This window comes from Helicoverpa armigera, chromosome 1 (genome assembly GCF_030705265.1).
Source record: "Helicoverpa armigera isolate CAAS_96S chromosome 1, ASM3070526v1, whole genome shotgun sequence".
In the NCBI taxonomy this organism is placed as follows: domain Eukaryota; kingdom Metazoa; phylum Arthropoda; class Insecta; order Lepidoptera; family Noctuidae; genus Helicoverpa; species Helicoverpa armigera.
In genome coordinates, this window is record NC_087120.1 from 10,923,760 (window position 1) to 10,941,003 (window position 17,244).

The 17,244-nt window shown below is 36.9% G+C and overlaps 2 protein-coding genes and 1 long non-coding RNA gene across 12 annotated transcripts in view; 2 read left to right on the plus strand and 1 right to left on the minus strand.

Annotated features, from left to right (window-relative positions):
* The window catches only part of LOC110379381 (protein furry), an 85,205-nt gene that overhangs the window by 40,236 nt on the left and 27,725 nt on the right, over positions 1 to 17,244 (minus strand). The window lies entirely within an intron of this gene.
* Positions 506 to 16,255, plus strand: Cnmar (CNMamide Receptor). Of its 2 annotated transcripts, XM_021339031.3 has the most exons (4): positions 506 to 1,632; positions 11,636 to 11,855; positions 12,489 to 12,554; positions 14,106 to 16,255. In XM_021339031.3, the coding sequence occupies exons 1-4, from the start codon at positions 622 to 624 to the stop codon at positions 14,435 to 14,437; spliced, it is 1,629 nt and encodes a 542-aa protein (XP_021194706.2). In that variant the 5' UTR covers positions 506 to 621; the 3' UTR covers positions 14,438 to 16,255. The 2 variants fall into 2 exon arrangements, with proteins under 2 accessions (XP_021194706.2, XP_021194707.2); XM_021339032.3 differs by lacking the exon at positions 12,489 to 12,554 and having other exon boundaries at positions 522 to 1,632.
* Positions 9,004 to 9,730, plus strand: LOC135117013 (uncharacterized). Its single transcript, XR_010276579.1, has 2 exons — positions 9,004 to 9,151; positions 9,426 to 9,730. It is a non-coding gene; the product is annotated as an uncharacterized LOC135117013 (long non-coding RNA).

The window sequence follows — 17,244 nt, forward strand, 5'->3', positions numbered from 1 at the left end:
CAGGTGTGGCATACAATGCGTTGTTCCGTTGCGACGACGCGACGCAAAGCACTAATGGGGCCTCGCCCTTACAGGCAAACTTAGGCAAAGCAATTTTGTTTTATGCAAAGTAGTAATATCATCTGCCGAGCCTTTTCCTAATTATGTTGGGGTCAGCTTCAAGTCTAATTGGATGCAGCTGATTATCAGTATTTTACATGGAGCGACTGCCTTATCTCCTCATCCCAGTGTTAGGGCAACCCCAATCCTTTTATGATGGGAGAACATCAAATGACTCTTCCGCTGTGGGTTAGCAGCGTGAGAGAGTGTCAGACTCTTACTGACTTGAACCCATCATGTTATCTTCAGATCTTTACGTACCAGGGACGCGGTAACTCTTTCGAACAATCCCGCAGCCCTAGCAGGCACTGGTGGGCCCCACTGCCCCCCATACCTCCTGTAGAGACTAGTTGTTGGAGTTTCTGGTTTCTGACTATCGAAGAAGATGATACAAATGACTTCGAAAACTTAATTAAAAATATTGGACACATTTTTCTTAACTTGTTGAACACGGTGGGTGTGACATGAAAGTTGGGCGGCTAGAGGCGGAGCTAGTGGGAGGTTCACAAGCGGAGTACCACGATGCACTCGTGCAGGAGTGGGAACGTGTCAAGAGTGCGCAGGCCCTGTTCTAATGGTGAGGGGCCTGGAGATCGCGCGGGACGAGGGTCCCAGCTCGCGCCAGTCCCCGCGGATCTCTCGCCTTCAGCACACGTCTTCTTGTGCGCTATGGCATCCCAAAACTCAACTGCGCCAGCGGCGCCGGCCAATGTCATCCAAAATAACGTGTTTGATGTGGTCGTGGAACTAATGGCAACGTCTTTAACAACTTATTATACGCCTCTGCTTGTTTTACTCGGCAGCATTGGCAATATAATCTCCATCTATGTTTTTTACGCAACCAAGTTACGGCTACAATCCACCAGCGTTTATCTGTCTGTGTTAGCTGTGTCAGATACACTGTTTTTGCTAAATCTGTTACCTCCGTGGCTCTTGGCAATGGGAATTACCGACTTTTTCCACCGGAAAGGATTCTGCCAGATCATAGTTTACGGCAGCTACACATCGTGCTGCTTGAGCGCCTGGCTTGTAGTGGCATTCACCATTGAAAGATTTGTAGCCGTGTTATATCCATTGCGACGGAACAGCATGTGTACTGTAGCCAGAGCACGTTTCATCATTGGGTTACTAGTATTTTCATCAATACTAGTTAATTTACCATTAATCCAACTGGCTTCATCGTCGATCAACGATTGCAACATAGACTTGAATTACATGGAGCACGCGGCCCGATTCAATTTGGCGGATACGTTGGTATCTTTCTCGTTCCCGTTGGGGATCATCGTGTTCCTGAACGCTTGGATCACTGTTGGCGTGTACCGGCTGGAGTGCGAGAGACGCGCGTTGCAGGCGGAGCAGGCGGCGTGCCCGGCGGAGAGTGGCAGCTCAGGTCGGCAGGCAGGGGCGCGCGCGCTGCCGCCGCTTCGCTCGCAACACCGGGTCACGCGTATGCTGCTCATTGTATCGACGGTCTTCGTGGTGCTCAACCTTCCAGCTTACACAATGCGACTCCTGGCTTATGCTTATGATATGGTGAGCTTATTAAACAACTTTTAATTAAGGATGCCATAAACTGTTTCTAAAGGTGGCAGTGGGATAACTGTTCGTCATAATCATCGATGTACATGTACTACGTAGTACGTACTAGATAGAACGTTCCGAACAAAAAGCTTACCACACTGAAATGCACTGCAGACTATGCATTGCCCAAAATGGCAAATCAGAGCGATTTTGACACCTGCGTCAGATGGATGTCTATGAAACGACAATTATAAAATAGAAAATACATATCAAGGTATAAACTTACACATATAAACTATTCGAGAGTCAAGTTAGTAAAATTACACACTGTTCATGCTATTACAACGCTTGTATATCATACTTTTTATTTATAATTCAATTTTACAAATACGCATTAATTTGTTCCCGCCCGCCATCTTAAATTATGGATTAAGAAAATCGTGCAGAAACAGATGTGACATAAAACTGGCAGTAGGTAAAATATCAATGAAAACAGACTTCACTTTGTCATGCTATGTTCTTACTTTCAAGAAAAAATAATTAAATTCGCGAAAATTTGTGATAGCCCTCTTAAGAAAAAAAACATCGTAATTAATATTAAAAAACCCTGTAAATAAGTTCCTGGTTTTAATATATTACATGATTTTGAATTCACTTAGATATAAACTTTTTGAGTAATGAATAATGTAGGCAAAATACGAGCGAAAATATTATGTCACTTCTGCAATTAACATCAATGAGGATGACTACATATCACAATATGTCAACGAGATGTCAACAGACGACATAAGCGGGTAAATTATTTGTATGGATGTTCTTGTCTATCGCTAGAATATATGTCAATGGTCATAATACACAATAAGGTAAACGCGGGTGAAGTCGTCATGCCCCAATAGTCGTCAATTAATCTAAAAACTTTTATTATTATTTTTAATGAACTTAAAATGGGCCGGTTTATATGTCAACATATTGTTGACAATATATTGCACCATTGAAATAACAATACGGGGTTTTACCAGCCGCGTCTTCTAAGATATGTTATTTGAAACGTGTGTGCCCTAACAAAATCGTTTTTTCGTGAAGTTTAGCTGTCAAAAGTGAAACTCAGCACGTGGTTTTGTGTTTTGATTTACATAACTCCAGTGGGGTCTGTAGTATGTTTCTTTGTTTAATTAGATAGTTAAGTTTATTTGCTAACGATGTAATATGCAATTTGGAATACATTTAACATAGAAGATATATTTTTTTAATGTGACATCTATTGGTACTTTAAAACCCCCATTTGACCCAAAACCCGTCAATTTTACAATTATTATGACGACTACTGGGACATGCTCCAAAGTTGCACCTAAACTCGTCATAATGAGGATATTTTGTGTTTTACAGTACAAAATGCGAATAAATAGCTAATATCGGGACTTTTACAAAATTGTTAACTGTCTAGAACAAACATATTTAAGGTTTACACTACATTTGTTCATATAACTTCGTTTCTTTTAAGCTTTTTCTTAGGGGTATATTTTACTCTGCTGGTTCTAGATGCACGTACACATTCATGTTATTAGATTCAATTCATATGTTTCTTAATGGTTAAATCCCCTGTTTTCTATAAGTATGCACTTTCTACGAGTGTTTTTTTTAGGTATATATTGGCGGCCGTAGGCCTCCGCCATTCGATTAAGATCTACCGCTTTGGGTACAAGTAGGTCTAGCACTAGCCTTTGTTTGTACTACGCTTGGATTATAATTTGTGGCAAGCAAAAATTGACTGTTCTTACACTATGCTTTTATCTTTGTATATATATGTTACGGGTAATGCTAGAAGGTGGAGTAAACCTAGGTTTACTCCTATCCTACCTAACTACCTAACTTTATTTTTAACATTACCCAGTCAGAGTTGGGTAGACCTAGGTGAGCATGGGTAAACCCCGAATTAAAATTTATTTTACTTATTATTCGGACTTTACCCAAGAAGCTTGGGTAATACTTAGTCAACCCGGGTAAACCTAGGTTTACTCCACCTTCTAGCATTACCCGTAACATATATACTATAGAAATGAACCCAAGGACAATGCCCGGTTCTGTGCTAAACTATTGCTAACTATGGAGGAAAACTACTTGGGCTATTGCGTTGGGATGTTAGTGGATTAGGATATAGGAAACTATAGGAACTATGGCACTTGGAAAAAAAGTCGTGGTGGCCAGGTGGGCAAAGAATCAACCTCTCAAGTATGAGGGCGCGGATTCGATTCCAGGTCAGGCAAGTACCAATGCAACTTTTCTACGTTTGTATGTATTTTCTAAGTATATCCTCCAATGACACCAATGACTGTGTTTTGGATAGCACGTTAAACTGTAGGTCCCGGCCGTCATTGAACATCAGTAAGTCTAACCAAGGGATATTGGGTTGCCCGGGTAACTGGGTTGAGGAGGTCAGATAGGCAGTCGCTTCTTGTAAAGCACTGGTACTCAGCTGAATCCGGTTACACTGGAAGCCGACCCCAACAGAGTTGGGAAAAAAAGCTCGGAGGATGATGATGATGAGGAACTATGGCACCTGCCGATGACAATGTATAAAATACATATTAAAATGGCAGGTGGGGATCGCCAGCCCACTTACCGGGCCCCGGGGAATCAGTCACTGAATAGCAACAAGAGGGCAATAGGGATATGAGCGGCTGAAGGGTGAGGATACCTCGGCGGACTTTAAACGCAGACCATGTGCTCTCTACGGGTCCAGCATCACCGGCCCACTCGCCACTTACCACGAGGCACCTACCCTCCGAGCCAGGCTACTAACCCTGCTCTAGCGACTTCACTCTGGGCGGGAGACCTATGTCCCGTCATGCTTCACTCCAGCCAGCCGGAGTACCTGTAGTACGGTACCTCAAGATCTACAAGTTTGTATTGAAGAGCAAGCTGCTGGCCACTTGCTTATGCCTGTGCAAATATTCACCGTTAGCCAAACGAGAACAACCAGATATAACCAGTTATAATATGCCTGATAGACTCACCCAGCTGGTGATATGCCCGACATATATGTCAACCGTGCCGTCTTCATAATATACCTCCGGTAGTTATTCGTCAGGCTAACTTCGTCCATAATTGCACAAACCCTTCGGTTTTTCCAAATAGATCACCGAAGCGTAGCCAAGATACGGACGCATTGAAGTCTACAATTTTATTATTGAAGTTAATTATTCGATATTTTGTATGTCTCTACCAGACCTCGGGACTATAGAGTCCCGGATCTTTGGGAGGCGAACGTGGGGCCGAAGCCAACACGCTGAAGCCTTTCTGAGACAACTTTAATGAAATGGTGACACAAAACCGACGATTATCCCTGTATACACTAAAGAAATGTACCCAAGGACAGTCCCCGGTTCTGTGCTAAACTATTGCTAACTATGGATGAAAACTACTTGGGCTATTGTGATGTTATGCTAATGGACTAGAAATGGGGAAACTACGGGAACTATGGCACCTGCCGATGACAATGTATTATATACATGTAAAAATGGCAGTTGGAGACTCGCCACCTCACTTATTGGGCCCCCGGGAATCAGTCGCTAAATTGCAACAAGAGGGCAACAGGTATATAAGCGGCCACGAGGCACCTACCCTCCGTGCGGGCTGCTAACCCTGCTCTAGCGACTCCACTCTGACCGGCCGATGAAGGCAAGCCAAGAGGCGGGAGATCTATCCCCCGTCATGCTTCACTCCGGCAGGCCGGAGATGGGGGACAGTATACTCTCCCTGGAGCACTCGGATATATCGCCCCGCTACTACCCGTCATCCGCCACAGATGCCCTGCGGGGCTTATTAGATATTATTATTATTGGGTTTGAACGCTTAGGTGTACCTAATATTTTTTTATTTTTTTTGATTGATACCTTTAAGATAGTTTGAACTGTCTATAGAGAATTTTGCAAATCTTACTTAGCATGCGCTAAGCAGTAGACGTCCTATGGCTGAGATGATGATGATGATGATGATGATGAAGCAGTTCAGAAATTTTGATGAATGACAACCTTACCTACATATTTATGACTTTTAGTAATTATTTCGCGGGAAGCTATATACATGAACGTGGCTTTTATTTTTTGTGAAAACTAATTATTTTATTTTACAATTTAAATATTTTAATAGTAATTATTTTACTCGTGCTACATATGACTGCATGGTTATTATGATTAAGAAATAACATATATTTTACAGACTGATTTTGTGATTCCAAGCGTTTGATAGACAGGAATATAAATTAAAATGCAACTACCTATGTATCGGTTTTATTGAATACCTGCTCTTCTAACAGATTATGACCTGCTATTCTAAATAGAGATTTGGTTTTTTATCTATCTACCTAATGTTTCAAAGGCACAAGTATGCTTAACAAATTCAACCAAAAAAAAATGTACATAACTTGAACTTTATGTTCAAGAGCAGAGAGTTTACATTAGCATTAAAAGTTGACGAGTACTGGGAATATTTGACGAGTATCCGTACAAATCAGACGACTATTGGTACAAATCGCCCTTTTTTTACCTTTGCCTTAATAACTACATAAAACCATCAAAATGATTAAAAAAACATTAGTTACTTAGAATAACGAATAAATACTCTTTCACTTCATGCAAAATTTTTCATTTTCTATTGAATATTTAACACACAGTAGCGCTTCAAAGTCAGTGATTTCCGAAATCTGACGAGTATCGGTACGTTTACCTTATAAAAGATATAAATATCCAGTTTTACACATTGTTCTATGTAAGAGCTGTTGTCACTACAATGTGGAGGTACTTATTTAAGAAGACTCGAATGACTAGTGGTGGTTGGAAATAAGGAGCCTAGACAGCTTATTTTTATTAGATCCTATATTTTTGCAATCTATACTAACTTATTTGACACTGCGAACTGTAAAATCTGTATCTGCTGAACTGCTAAGATAACTTTTGTGTAAAACCCCAATTTGATGCGATAGCCGTTGTTGTTAATTGAGCAAAGGCGATTGTTCCATGTTTTGCGCGATAATCTGAGGAAATAGAGCGTGATCGATAACACTGTACGAAGTAGGTACTAAGCGTTTCTGCTGCAGCGTGCTTTGCGATTGTTAATCTCGCGGCATTATAAATTAAAGTTACAAAAATCTAGTTCTCCTTTTCATTATTCAAATCGCAACAAAAAAATACAAGTATTTTGAAAATTGAATGGTTTTTGAAATCTTTGAGTAGTATACTGGAGGAGCATTCTGCGGCTTAAGTTCTTTCACCAACTGAAGTTTATGCCTTTTAGTTTTAGACTACGCGCTAAAACACCGTTTCTGTAAACTCTAATACACACAATGATCTGCTCTCGTGAAATTGTTCAAAGCGACAAGCAGGGACGACTTGAAACAAACGGTTCAAGTGCGAAATGGACTGGTGCACTGAGGGGTCCACACGATGCATTCAATGTAATCGTTTGACGAGATAAGCTGTATTGTAGCGGCAAAATGTAACTTTGCTCTTGGAAAACTGTTGTCCCCATCCCCAGTCGCACTCAGTATTCTAAGCTAAAATAACTTTTCAATGATTACGAACTTTTAAATAGGTTTGTAATCATAGCAAAGAAACTATATTGTGAAGTACCTAGCTAGTAATTAACGGGTCTCGTTTTATTTCCTGCGCTTGTGCTGTAACCTCGTAAGGAAGCTTTAGAGATTCAATGTTGTCACAATTTCAAGGGCGAGCAGACTTCAATGTTAGGTATTACATTTAGCTTCATATATCTTTACGCTTTCATAAGAAGAAAGGGATAGACAGATGGATATCAAAGTTACCTACTAACAGCCAATTTCATCATCAAAAGTAAAATCCAAAGTAAAAATCAAAGTAATATCTAAAGTAAAAGTAACGGTAAAATTCGCTTTTTCTATTAGTTTTGCTGTCACCTTTTAGCCTTGAAAAAACGAATTTGACCGTTACTTTTACTTAGAAATTACTTTGACTTTTATGTTTGATGAAGAAACTGGCCGTAAGTTGTTTACTCTACATCTCCGAAACTGAGCTATTTAACATGGAAAGAATTTTCAAATATGACCTGTACTTCAATTTCTTCGAATTTGGTTCAATACGACACAAGCAAGGAAAATACTTTAAAATATTTCAAGGTTTCAAAAAGAATGTTACTTCTCTCAAGAGCCAATCAATCTCCAATTATATAAAGCCGTAGAAGATTACTCTTAATTATATATCACCCTATAACATTCGAGTTATAAATAAAGTTACTGACTACAACCGTAAAGCAGATTTGTTCTAATCGTGATCAAATAATAACCGAAGTTATTGGTTCCAGAAAAGCTAACCCCCTATCTTTGTTTTGGAATTTAGCCGTAACCACCTGTTGGCGTCCGTACATTTTCGTCTTAGTCTCAAGGAGGCGGATTTGAAGTAGGCCTCTCCCTTCCCCTACCCACAATGATAATAGAATCTTCTTGGCACCTTTCCTGTGAAGTTAGGTAGGCAAACTGAGAACTTTTTTATTTTTTCAGTGTCTGCTTCATATGACAGCCATAATCTACTGCTACCATCTTATAGTATATTGTTTAGTACCTCAAATAAAAGCGTATGAGAAATTAATGAAAATTATACGATTCACTCACATTTTATTACATTCGAATAAAACTCAGAAAGAAAGGCCTTTTAATTTGTTTGTTTTAAACTATGCCTACATTTTGAACTAAATTATATTTTTTTATATTATATAAATTACGCAACTCTGTTTTTGTGCCTGGGTTGTTTCCACGACCGCATTTTATTACTTATACGGTCGCGATGATAAAACAATGAAGTTCTGATAAGAATACTTAATTAATATACAGACCAAATGAGAAATGAATGAAAAAATTGAATTGGGGTATTACGGCAAAAAAAAAAAACAAAGGACAATGAGCGTTTTGGTCTACCTCACCTCTAGCATTAAGTGATATATCAATAGAAAGCTTGTGTTATGTGGAGTATTTTCTTGTATAGCGGCGATTGTCATTTGTTAGTATTTAGGGAGTTAGAACGGCTTAAGTGAAATAATAACGGGAACAAATATAATGACCACCATAAAATGCTTTGATACCCTTAGTTTTGTAACCAGAAATATCTACTGAACATCAGAAAAATAAAGTCTAAAAATGTAATAGTACCAGAGTACCAGCTATTTTAGTCACGACTTCATTTTAAATTGTATTCGACCACCAAATTTATTTGGACTCATTTTGCTTAAATAGGATAAGCAGAATTTAAAAACTTTGGTTATAATCTTACTTTAAAATGGTGGTTTAATTTTGGTGATCATTTACTATTTTTGGCTTAGGGGAAGCCGGGGTTCAAAGTGCCGGGGGAAGGTTGTTCCGATCCAAATAACTCCATGACGAAAAGAGATAGCAATAAGTGTGAAGTGCGTCGCGAAACGTCAAATCATCCCGCTATTGCGTCAGCCATTTTAGTGACGCGGTGTCGGCGTGTGAGAGTGGTAATGGATTAGTGACCAAAAACATCACGTAAGTAAATTTTTTCGTCTTTAAACTTTTTGGTCTATTTCAATAAATTTTCAAGCTATTCGTTTGTTACTTGCTAGTATCAGTTGGACAAACTATGGTGATTATCTTTTTAATATAATTGTTAGCTTTTTATAACCTATTTCATTATAATTCTAGGTTAGATTGAAAACGGGATTTGGGGTTCAAAGTTCCTTTGTCGAGGGGCTAGTTGTTCCGCGGAACAACGTGCTCCCTAATGAAATTCGTAAATAATAAAATTAAATCTTTGTTTTAGGATGAGAAACTATAAACGAAAAACCGAACGGGGCAAGGTTTCAATTGAGCTTTTGCAGCGGAAGAATTTTCTATTTTTGTTAATTAAACGTTTTGTCAAAGTTGATAAATGTTAGAGATGGTTACTAATCTTAAGCTGTTTTTTAATATTTGTTATTATTTTTTATAGTTTCTTTTTCAATAAATACTTTAAATTGTATGCCGTGATGTTGATTTTTCAAAAACTTTAAAATTTTGTGCCATTATAAGTAAGAAACATTAAAATTTTGTACTTTTATAAATAAAACTTTCATAAATATTCAGTTAGATTTGCCTAATTTTTTATACATACCTTTTCAACTAATCTTATATTATTAATGATTGAAATAGACAAGCGGAACAACTTACCTCAGCTGAGGAACAACCAGCCCCTTCGTGGGGCTAGTTGTTCCTTGTCGACTTGCTACAGAAAAATGATACTGCGCTAAAATATATTATTATTTCAATGAATTGGACTATATAATTTGAAACTAGGATACATTCTGCATCTATTTATGCAGGATTCATAGATTTTAGATCTATTTATTACGTTCATATTGCTTCCTACTCCAAAATCGGAACGTCGAACCCCGCCCTCCCCTACGCATGATTTATTTTGGAGTAATTTCACTTAAATAGGATAGCAAAGTGTTAAAACTTTGGTTATAGTTTTACATTAAAATGCGAGTTTCATTTTGGTGATCATTTACTATTTTTGTCTGCTATTTGTTACTATATCTGGTGATCAGTTAAACATAAGCCAATAATAACTATGTCTAAAATCTGCTGTAGCTTCTAAAGTACCGACAATTTGTTAGTGGTATTTTAGTACGAAATGTTCTATTTAAAAAGGCCTTTCCAGTGATATATAATTGATTACTAGAGAAGGAATCTAAGAACTATCTCGAAAGCCTATATCGATAAAAAGAAGACCTTAAACACGTTCTAACATCTAAAGTACTAAGATTTGGTAAGTAGTATGTTAGTACAAAATGTAACGCTTAAAAAGACCTTTCAAATGATGAATGACTCATTACTAGAGGGGGAGTAGACCAACATCCAAACATTTCGCCCATTCTCCTTTGCTAAATAAAACAGAAAAATACAATAACATCATAAGCGACATCACTTTTTGGTGATGTAAGTCAATGTCAATGTTAAAGGTCAAAAAAGGCACGCCGAAGCTGCTATAGAACGCCTACATAGCGAATAATGAAGCCGAATGAATGCCAAAACCGAGTTGCAAAAGTTCTTTGGTCTTTCATAGAACCGCTCACCAACACCAATTAGCTTTCGGAAAACGTTCGAATAGCGATTTGCTGCTTTGAGAATTTTGAATGCTTAAGCCGTCTGGTTTTGTACAGGCAGTGCTTTTCAATTTGTATCTTTGCATTTTAACGACATTACTTCGGAAGATATCTACATACTGCACCGATCACCAACATAACTGAAAGAGCTCAAACAGAACGGTTCAATTGATGCTTTCGCGGTTTGAGGTTGTTGTTACAGTCACGCTAGGCTTGCGTGCCTGCAGCAAGCTCTTTGACGAATCGATCATCCATTGTGGCAACACCGCTTACACTTACGCTACAATACACTTGTGCAAAATCACACAGATCTGGCGGAAATTTCACCTGATGCCAATCGATTGAAAAGAAAATGCGCAGTCATTTAAATGAACATACCGATTTTTAAGTGTCGATAATATTTATTTTGCCCGCCTGATATTCGTTTAGACGTCTCTTTATTGAATGGAATTATAGAAATCGTATGACAGCAGATTACGTCTCCCCCAATTATGGGTTTTTTATATAACTTCACTGATCTTTATTGATGAAATCGTTTAAAGAACTGAATAAAAGATAATTGAAAAATAATTAGACAAACATGCTTCGGAATCAAGAATGAAACTATTTATTATTGAAATCTTCAATAAAAATTAAGAATAACGGTAAAAAGGGTATAAAATAAGTTGGGTCAGGCTTTTTGAATATTTTCCAAAACAGCAGTCAATCGAACTTCGTGGAACAGTTGAACTTAGAACCTACTTCTCAAAAGGTGAAGTTAATGCGTGCGGTTTTTGTACTCACGTTCAGCTCATGATCGAACGCAAATATTTAATGAACCTCGTTCAACTAGGTATTAAAGATGTGTCTATCAATGTTTTTTTAACAAAATCTTGTATTATTGTAGAGTTCTGGCGAGTACAGCGGCAGATGGGCAGCGCTGCAGCAGTTGGCGTTGATGTTCTTTAATACCAACTTCGGCATTAACTTCTTACTGTACTGCCTGTCCGGTCAAAACTTTCGTCGAGAGCTGTGCCAGTCAATCCCGTGGCTTCGGAACCGAGTTCGTAGATTTGATGACCTGAACCTGACCTGTCGTAATACTGGCCGAGCGAGCAGCGTTACAAGTGAGTATTCTTTCATGTTTACCAGACCGATACACGCGCACATCATACTCAACTAACGGCATTGATACGAACTTGAAATAAACAACTTCTCAAGAAATAAGGGCACTTATGGGGATTTGTGTACTTTATATATGCTTCAGAGAATTTTAGTGTCTGGAATATTTTACAAGCCTGTAAAAGTTAGACAAGAGTGGAGGAGTCTATTTTGATTTTTGCCCATTTTCGTTATAATAAAGTAAGGAATAATTATGTTAGATTGTTGTTGTGAGAGAGAATGTGAAAGTGGACCAGCATTTATTGTTGTATTGGTGTCTGATGAGAAGGAATTAAACATATGCTACAAAGAGTGTTAGTGTGAATGTGGGTACAAAAAGAAGGAGAGGTAGACCAAAGAGAACATGGAGTTTGCCTGGCGAATAAGAAGGGAGTGCATGTTAGTACGACTTCCGACAGAGGAATGGAAATTAATAACTGGTCCCAAGTAAACTGGGAACAGTGCAGAAAGATGAGCCATTGCATTGTGTGAATTAGGTATGTTGGTAGTATGAATTTGTGTTATAATTAAGAGACTTATTCTATGCTCCATGAAAGTAAATAAAATCGTCACCTCATATGTGATATGAATTTACAAAGGTGGAGTAGTTTGCAACGTCCAACCAGCAACGGGCCGGCGCCGCTATAGCTACGCCGCGTACACAGGTATTTACAAATTCGAACAGTCCTGTGCCAGGGGGCTTGTGTGTCGATGTTAACGCTAAACCGTTAGTAGTCATCGGTTCGCTGCTAGTTTTCATTAACCGGCGCGATATTACGCTTCAACTGGTTGCGTTTATTGTGTTTATGTTTGCCAGTGGGAGGCTGAGGGGTGGTCCGATATTTGTAGTACGCAAATGTGCATGTTTGTTGATTTTTTTTTGCTTCTAACGCAAACTCGTAAAACATGAGAGTTTTATGCACTGTAATAAACAAATTATACCTAGCATTTTTATTTTTTTAGTATCTTCATCATTTAGTAGTACACGCATAGTAGGAAGCTTCTAACTAGCCTAGAGTTAATTTGGAGACAAGAAACATTGATTGTTTGACACTGAACTTTCTCCAAAAACGATTTGAACTCGGATGCTAAGTTAGTATTATCACTAGTTATATGTTATGTTTTTAATTTTTTTAGGTTTTAAGTATAATTAACTTATAGTAAACTAAACTGAAGGTTCCTCAAGTAAACCGTGCGTAAGAATTAATTAAGTAATTCATCACTCCAGCTTACTACATAAATATACTGACTGATAATAAATAACTAGTGTAATTCCTGGTTGATGTAGATAGAAGTTTGCTGTGTAAACTTTATTTATTCTTATTTTGCACGATAACCTGGACGCCCATAACCACTCCAAAGATCGAGAGTTGTGGAGACAAAATGGGGAGGCCTTTGTCCAGCAGTACTGAGATACTACAACACAATATATTCGAAAATAATGTTGTTATTTCGAATAACAGTTCCAACAAGTAAGACTAAGTGGGTACAAGTATATAAGTATGACGCAGTAATATGGAATTCTAATGTAATAAGGCCTCTTCAAAGATACTCCAAACGTATTTAATTGGGCGAAATATCTACTTATTGTTCACGTTCTAAGTAACACTCATATAGGATTGTTTCTTTATTTTGTAAATTATGTACTTATCGAAATGTTCGTAAATAAATATATGAAAAATATTATAATTTTATACAGGTCTGATAATAAGGTAGGTACTTACACGTGTTCATAACTATTTATATTATTGTTATGTTACTACAATAAAGTAGATACATATATATTATAATTTTATACAGGTCTGATAATAAGGTAGGTACTTACACGTGTTCATAACTATTTATATTATTGTTATGTTACTACAATAAAGTAGATACATATCTGCAAACAATTACCTAGAGGATTGAAATAGTGTTTATTTAATGAAATCATAATTTATTTCATGATATTGTTCCAAACAATAATCACTTTTTTGTCATTTCACCTCTTCCTATTATGTACCTTCGGTAAATGTTTGTGGGGATAATCTACTCGTAAATGGGGTTCCCCTTTTTACCATTTGGCCATTTGGGCCATTGGGTTATAGGCAACTTCGGACTGGAAGGTTCATAGCTTTTTAGTCATATTACAAATATGAGAAGAATAACTGTAACGACTCATAAACATAACTTGTCGTTACATTTACTCTAAATATTTCCTTTTTCATTGTTGTCAGTTTCTTACGTAAGTACCACAGAGGCGTCATCCATAATCGGGGAAAGCTTTGAAATGGCGAGTGACGGACGACGAAACCGCTCCAAGCCTTACATCGAACGCTGGACATTCGACAACAGCCGCGTGCAGAGGGCACAGTCTCAACCACCCGAGGAGATAGAGATGCGTGAGCTTCGCCCCACCAGGACGGCTTCTGTTCCCGAGGTACCAACCCAAGCGACACAGGAAACACAGGAGGAGACAAGAAAAATACCATTCGTCTTGTTCCCGTTCAAGAGATTCATGGTACCGCGTAATAAAAAATCCGAAAGCACCGGAGACTTGAACGGTTAAATGATTGTAACCGAGTATGGAAAATTGGTTGAGTAAATAAGTATTCGTAGTTTTGCAGGCCGCGACACTTGGCAGATTTTGTTTAAGTACTCAAAATGCGTGCGTGTAATCAAAATCTGCCATGAATTCTAATAAAATTATGATACTCTGATCTATTTTCTGCATTTTAAGATAGTCACAGTAACTTTTTGAGAACTGTATTAGTAAGATATAAGGATAGCATTTACCTATTTAATCTCTGTAGTATATCAAGTGAACTTGAAAATATTGATCTTAGCTGACTAAAAAAAATATTAGCTGTACTCATGCCATAAAATATTTATATTCTTATATTAAAGTAGCTGAAGATATATATACAGCAAAATTTATAAAGCAAACGCAGAAGAATATATAAAGCCGTTAAATACATACATATGTATGTATATTTTTTAAGGAAACTTTTACAGTAAACTGAGACGAAGATGTTACCAGATCGAAGGCATATTATAAATTTATAGTTTTTCTAATGAATATCTTTTACCTACATACATAACACGATTATTATCTCGGTATATAATTCATTAAACCTGGGCTTGGTCCATTTTTTTTGCGACAAGGGCACTATGCCATAGTTTAATAGTTAATATAGTATTGTAATGAAACATAATTATGTATTTCCGTTATAAATTAGATCTTTAATAAAAATATTAATCATTATAACTACATAGTAACATAGGTAAGAAATAGGCTTGTCCGACTAGACTGTTTTTAATAGAAAGTTAAATAAATAATGTATACCGATTGAAACAAGTAGCTATGCCTACATACACACTCGACCGTGTAAATAATCAAAATTCAAAATCATTAGGGTTAGATATATTTTACTTAGAAATCTCGCATCCATAGTATGAGGCCATTGTTAAATTAAACTATAAGAATATTTATGTAGGACAGTGCCGAATTCGGAAAGCATGGGGTCTGTAGCAAATTGTCACGGGGTCCCTTTGTCTCCAAAACTGGTTAAGTCTAAAAGAAGGTAAAGAGCGCAAATAAATGTCAGTGTCGATAGCATAGGACTTTTACAGCCCTTCAGTTAGATCTAGGTGAGGAGCCCCGTAGACGCAGGGCCCTATATGGTTAATTCGGCACTGATGTAGGAAGATACGACGTTAATTCAAATTCAAATTCAAATTCTTTATTTGCAGAATATGGGTAAGTATACAAGATGTTCTTAAAATAAATTATAAATCGCCATAATCAGGCTCACGCCATGCAAATTTGTTGCAACCGAACAGTTACATGCAAACATATCGAGAAAAAAAAAAATAGTCCATACAATTACAAAAATGTCAATCTTACAATAATTAATAATATTACATTCGGTTATTAATCTTAATACTAATAGAACAAAAAAATACAAAATAATACATAATGTCAAAGAGCAGAAATAGTCACTAAATTGTTTTAATTATTTATATATTATGATACAATGTTTCTTCCGTACTAGTTTTATATTCAGATTATACAGATAAATAAGTTTATATTCCGATTAACAGTTTTTTTTTTGTTATAATTTATCATCAAGAAATTCTTTTACTGAGTAATACGATTTGTCTATCAGTATTTTCTTTACTTGATTTTTAAAAATGTTATTATTAGATATTTTGAGTAAGGAGTTAGGTAAATGGTTGTACACTCTAGGGATCATGCAAAACACACTATTATTCAAAAGACCAGTTCTGTTAGAAATAAAGCTTATTTTAAATTGATGCCTCTTGCTTTTTAGCTTAACAAAAAAGTTGCTGTTATTTCTGACAAACATAATCATATCCAAAATATATAAACAGGGAAGTGTTAGGACTTTAATTTTAGGAAATATTGGTCTACAGCTTTCTGTCTGCTGCATCCTAAACATCGCTCTAACGCATTTCTTTTGCGCTCTGAATACCAATTCTTTATCTGCAGAGTTGCCCCAGAACATAACACCATACATCAAAAGAGGGGTAACGTACCCATGATAGGCTGTAAGAAGTGTTGATGTACTAACGGTTTTTGAGAGCATGTAGATTGCATACGAATATTGATTTAGTTTTTTGCATAACATATTCTTCAATTCACAATTCCTTTTTCTCAATAACCACGTTCATCGTAATTAGGTTCTCAATTCGACCTTGTGTGCAATTTTTCGTCAGTTATATCTTTTGCATTATGCCACATTTTTGGAAGAACAGTTTAGTAGATATGGGCGTAGAAAGGTAATTATTATCTATGTAGTTATCTTTTATTTATTGCAAAAAGGAAAATTTATTTTGCGACTTGGCATCACCTGTAATGCAATCTATAGAAATAGTAAAACATAGAATACAACGATGTTACCCTGTTTAGGTTTATTCTCAGATCCTGGATCTTATGATTTAGACATAAACAGTGAAATCCGGATCATTTGCGCTCAAATGGGTTGTGATTAGGTAAATGAAGTACCTAAACGAGGGAAAAGTAGTAGTAATTTAGGAATACATTTTATTTTAGTAACATAATGTCATCACGTCTGTATAGGTATGCTAAGCACATACACAAATCAAATTTTATCATTTAATTAAACACATAAGTATGTATAGCTCGGTGCGTGGCTACAATTTTCGAGAGTAACCCACGATTTCTATAGTTGTTGAGACTTCATAACAACGGGATCACAATGGCAAATATACCTTTCATACAAAAGAATTTTCCATTGGTGTCTCCGAGAAATCGAGTAACGAAGATAAAAAATCTGTCGAATTGAGAACCGGCTCCTTAATAATTGTAGTCGGTTAAAATGTCTAATGTTC

Bases quoted from the DNA above. Each gene is read 5' to 3' on its own strand.
- Cnmar (XM_021339031.3), top strand. From the start codon at position 622: ATGCACTCGTGCAGGAGTGGGAACGTGTCAAGAGTGCGCAGGCCCTGT. The intron at 11,856-12,488 runs GTGAGTATTCTT...GAATTTACAAAG, and splicing joins CCGAGCGAGCAGCGTTACAA to GTGGAGTAGTTTGCAACGTC. The intron at 12,555-14,105 runs GTATTTACAAAT...CATTGTTGTCAG, and splicing joins TAGCTACGCCGCGTACACAG to TTTCTTACGTAAGTACCACA.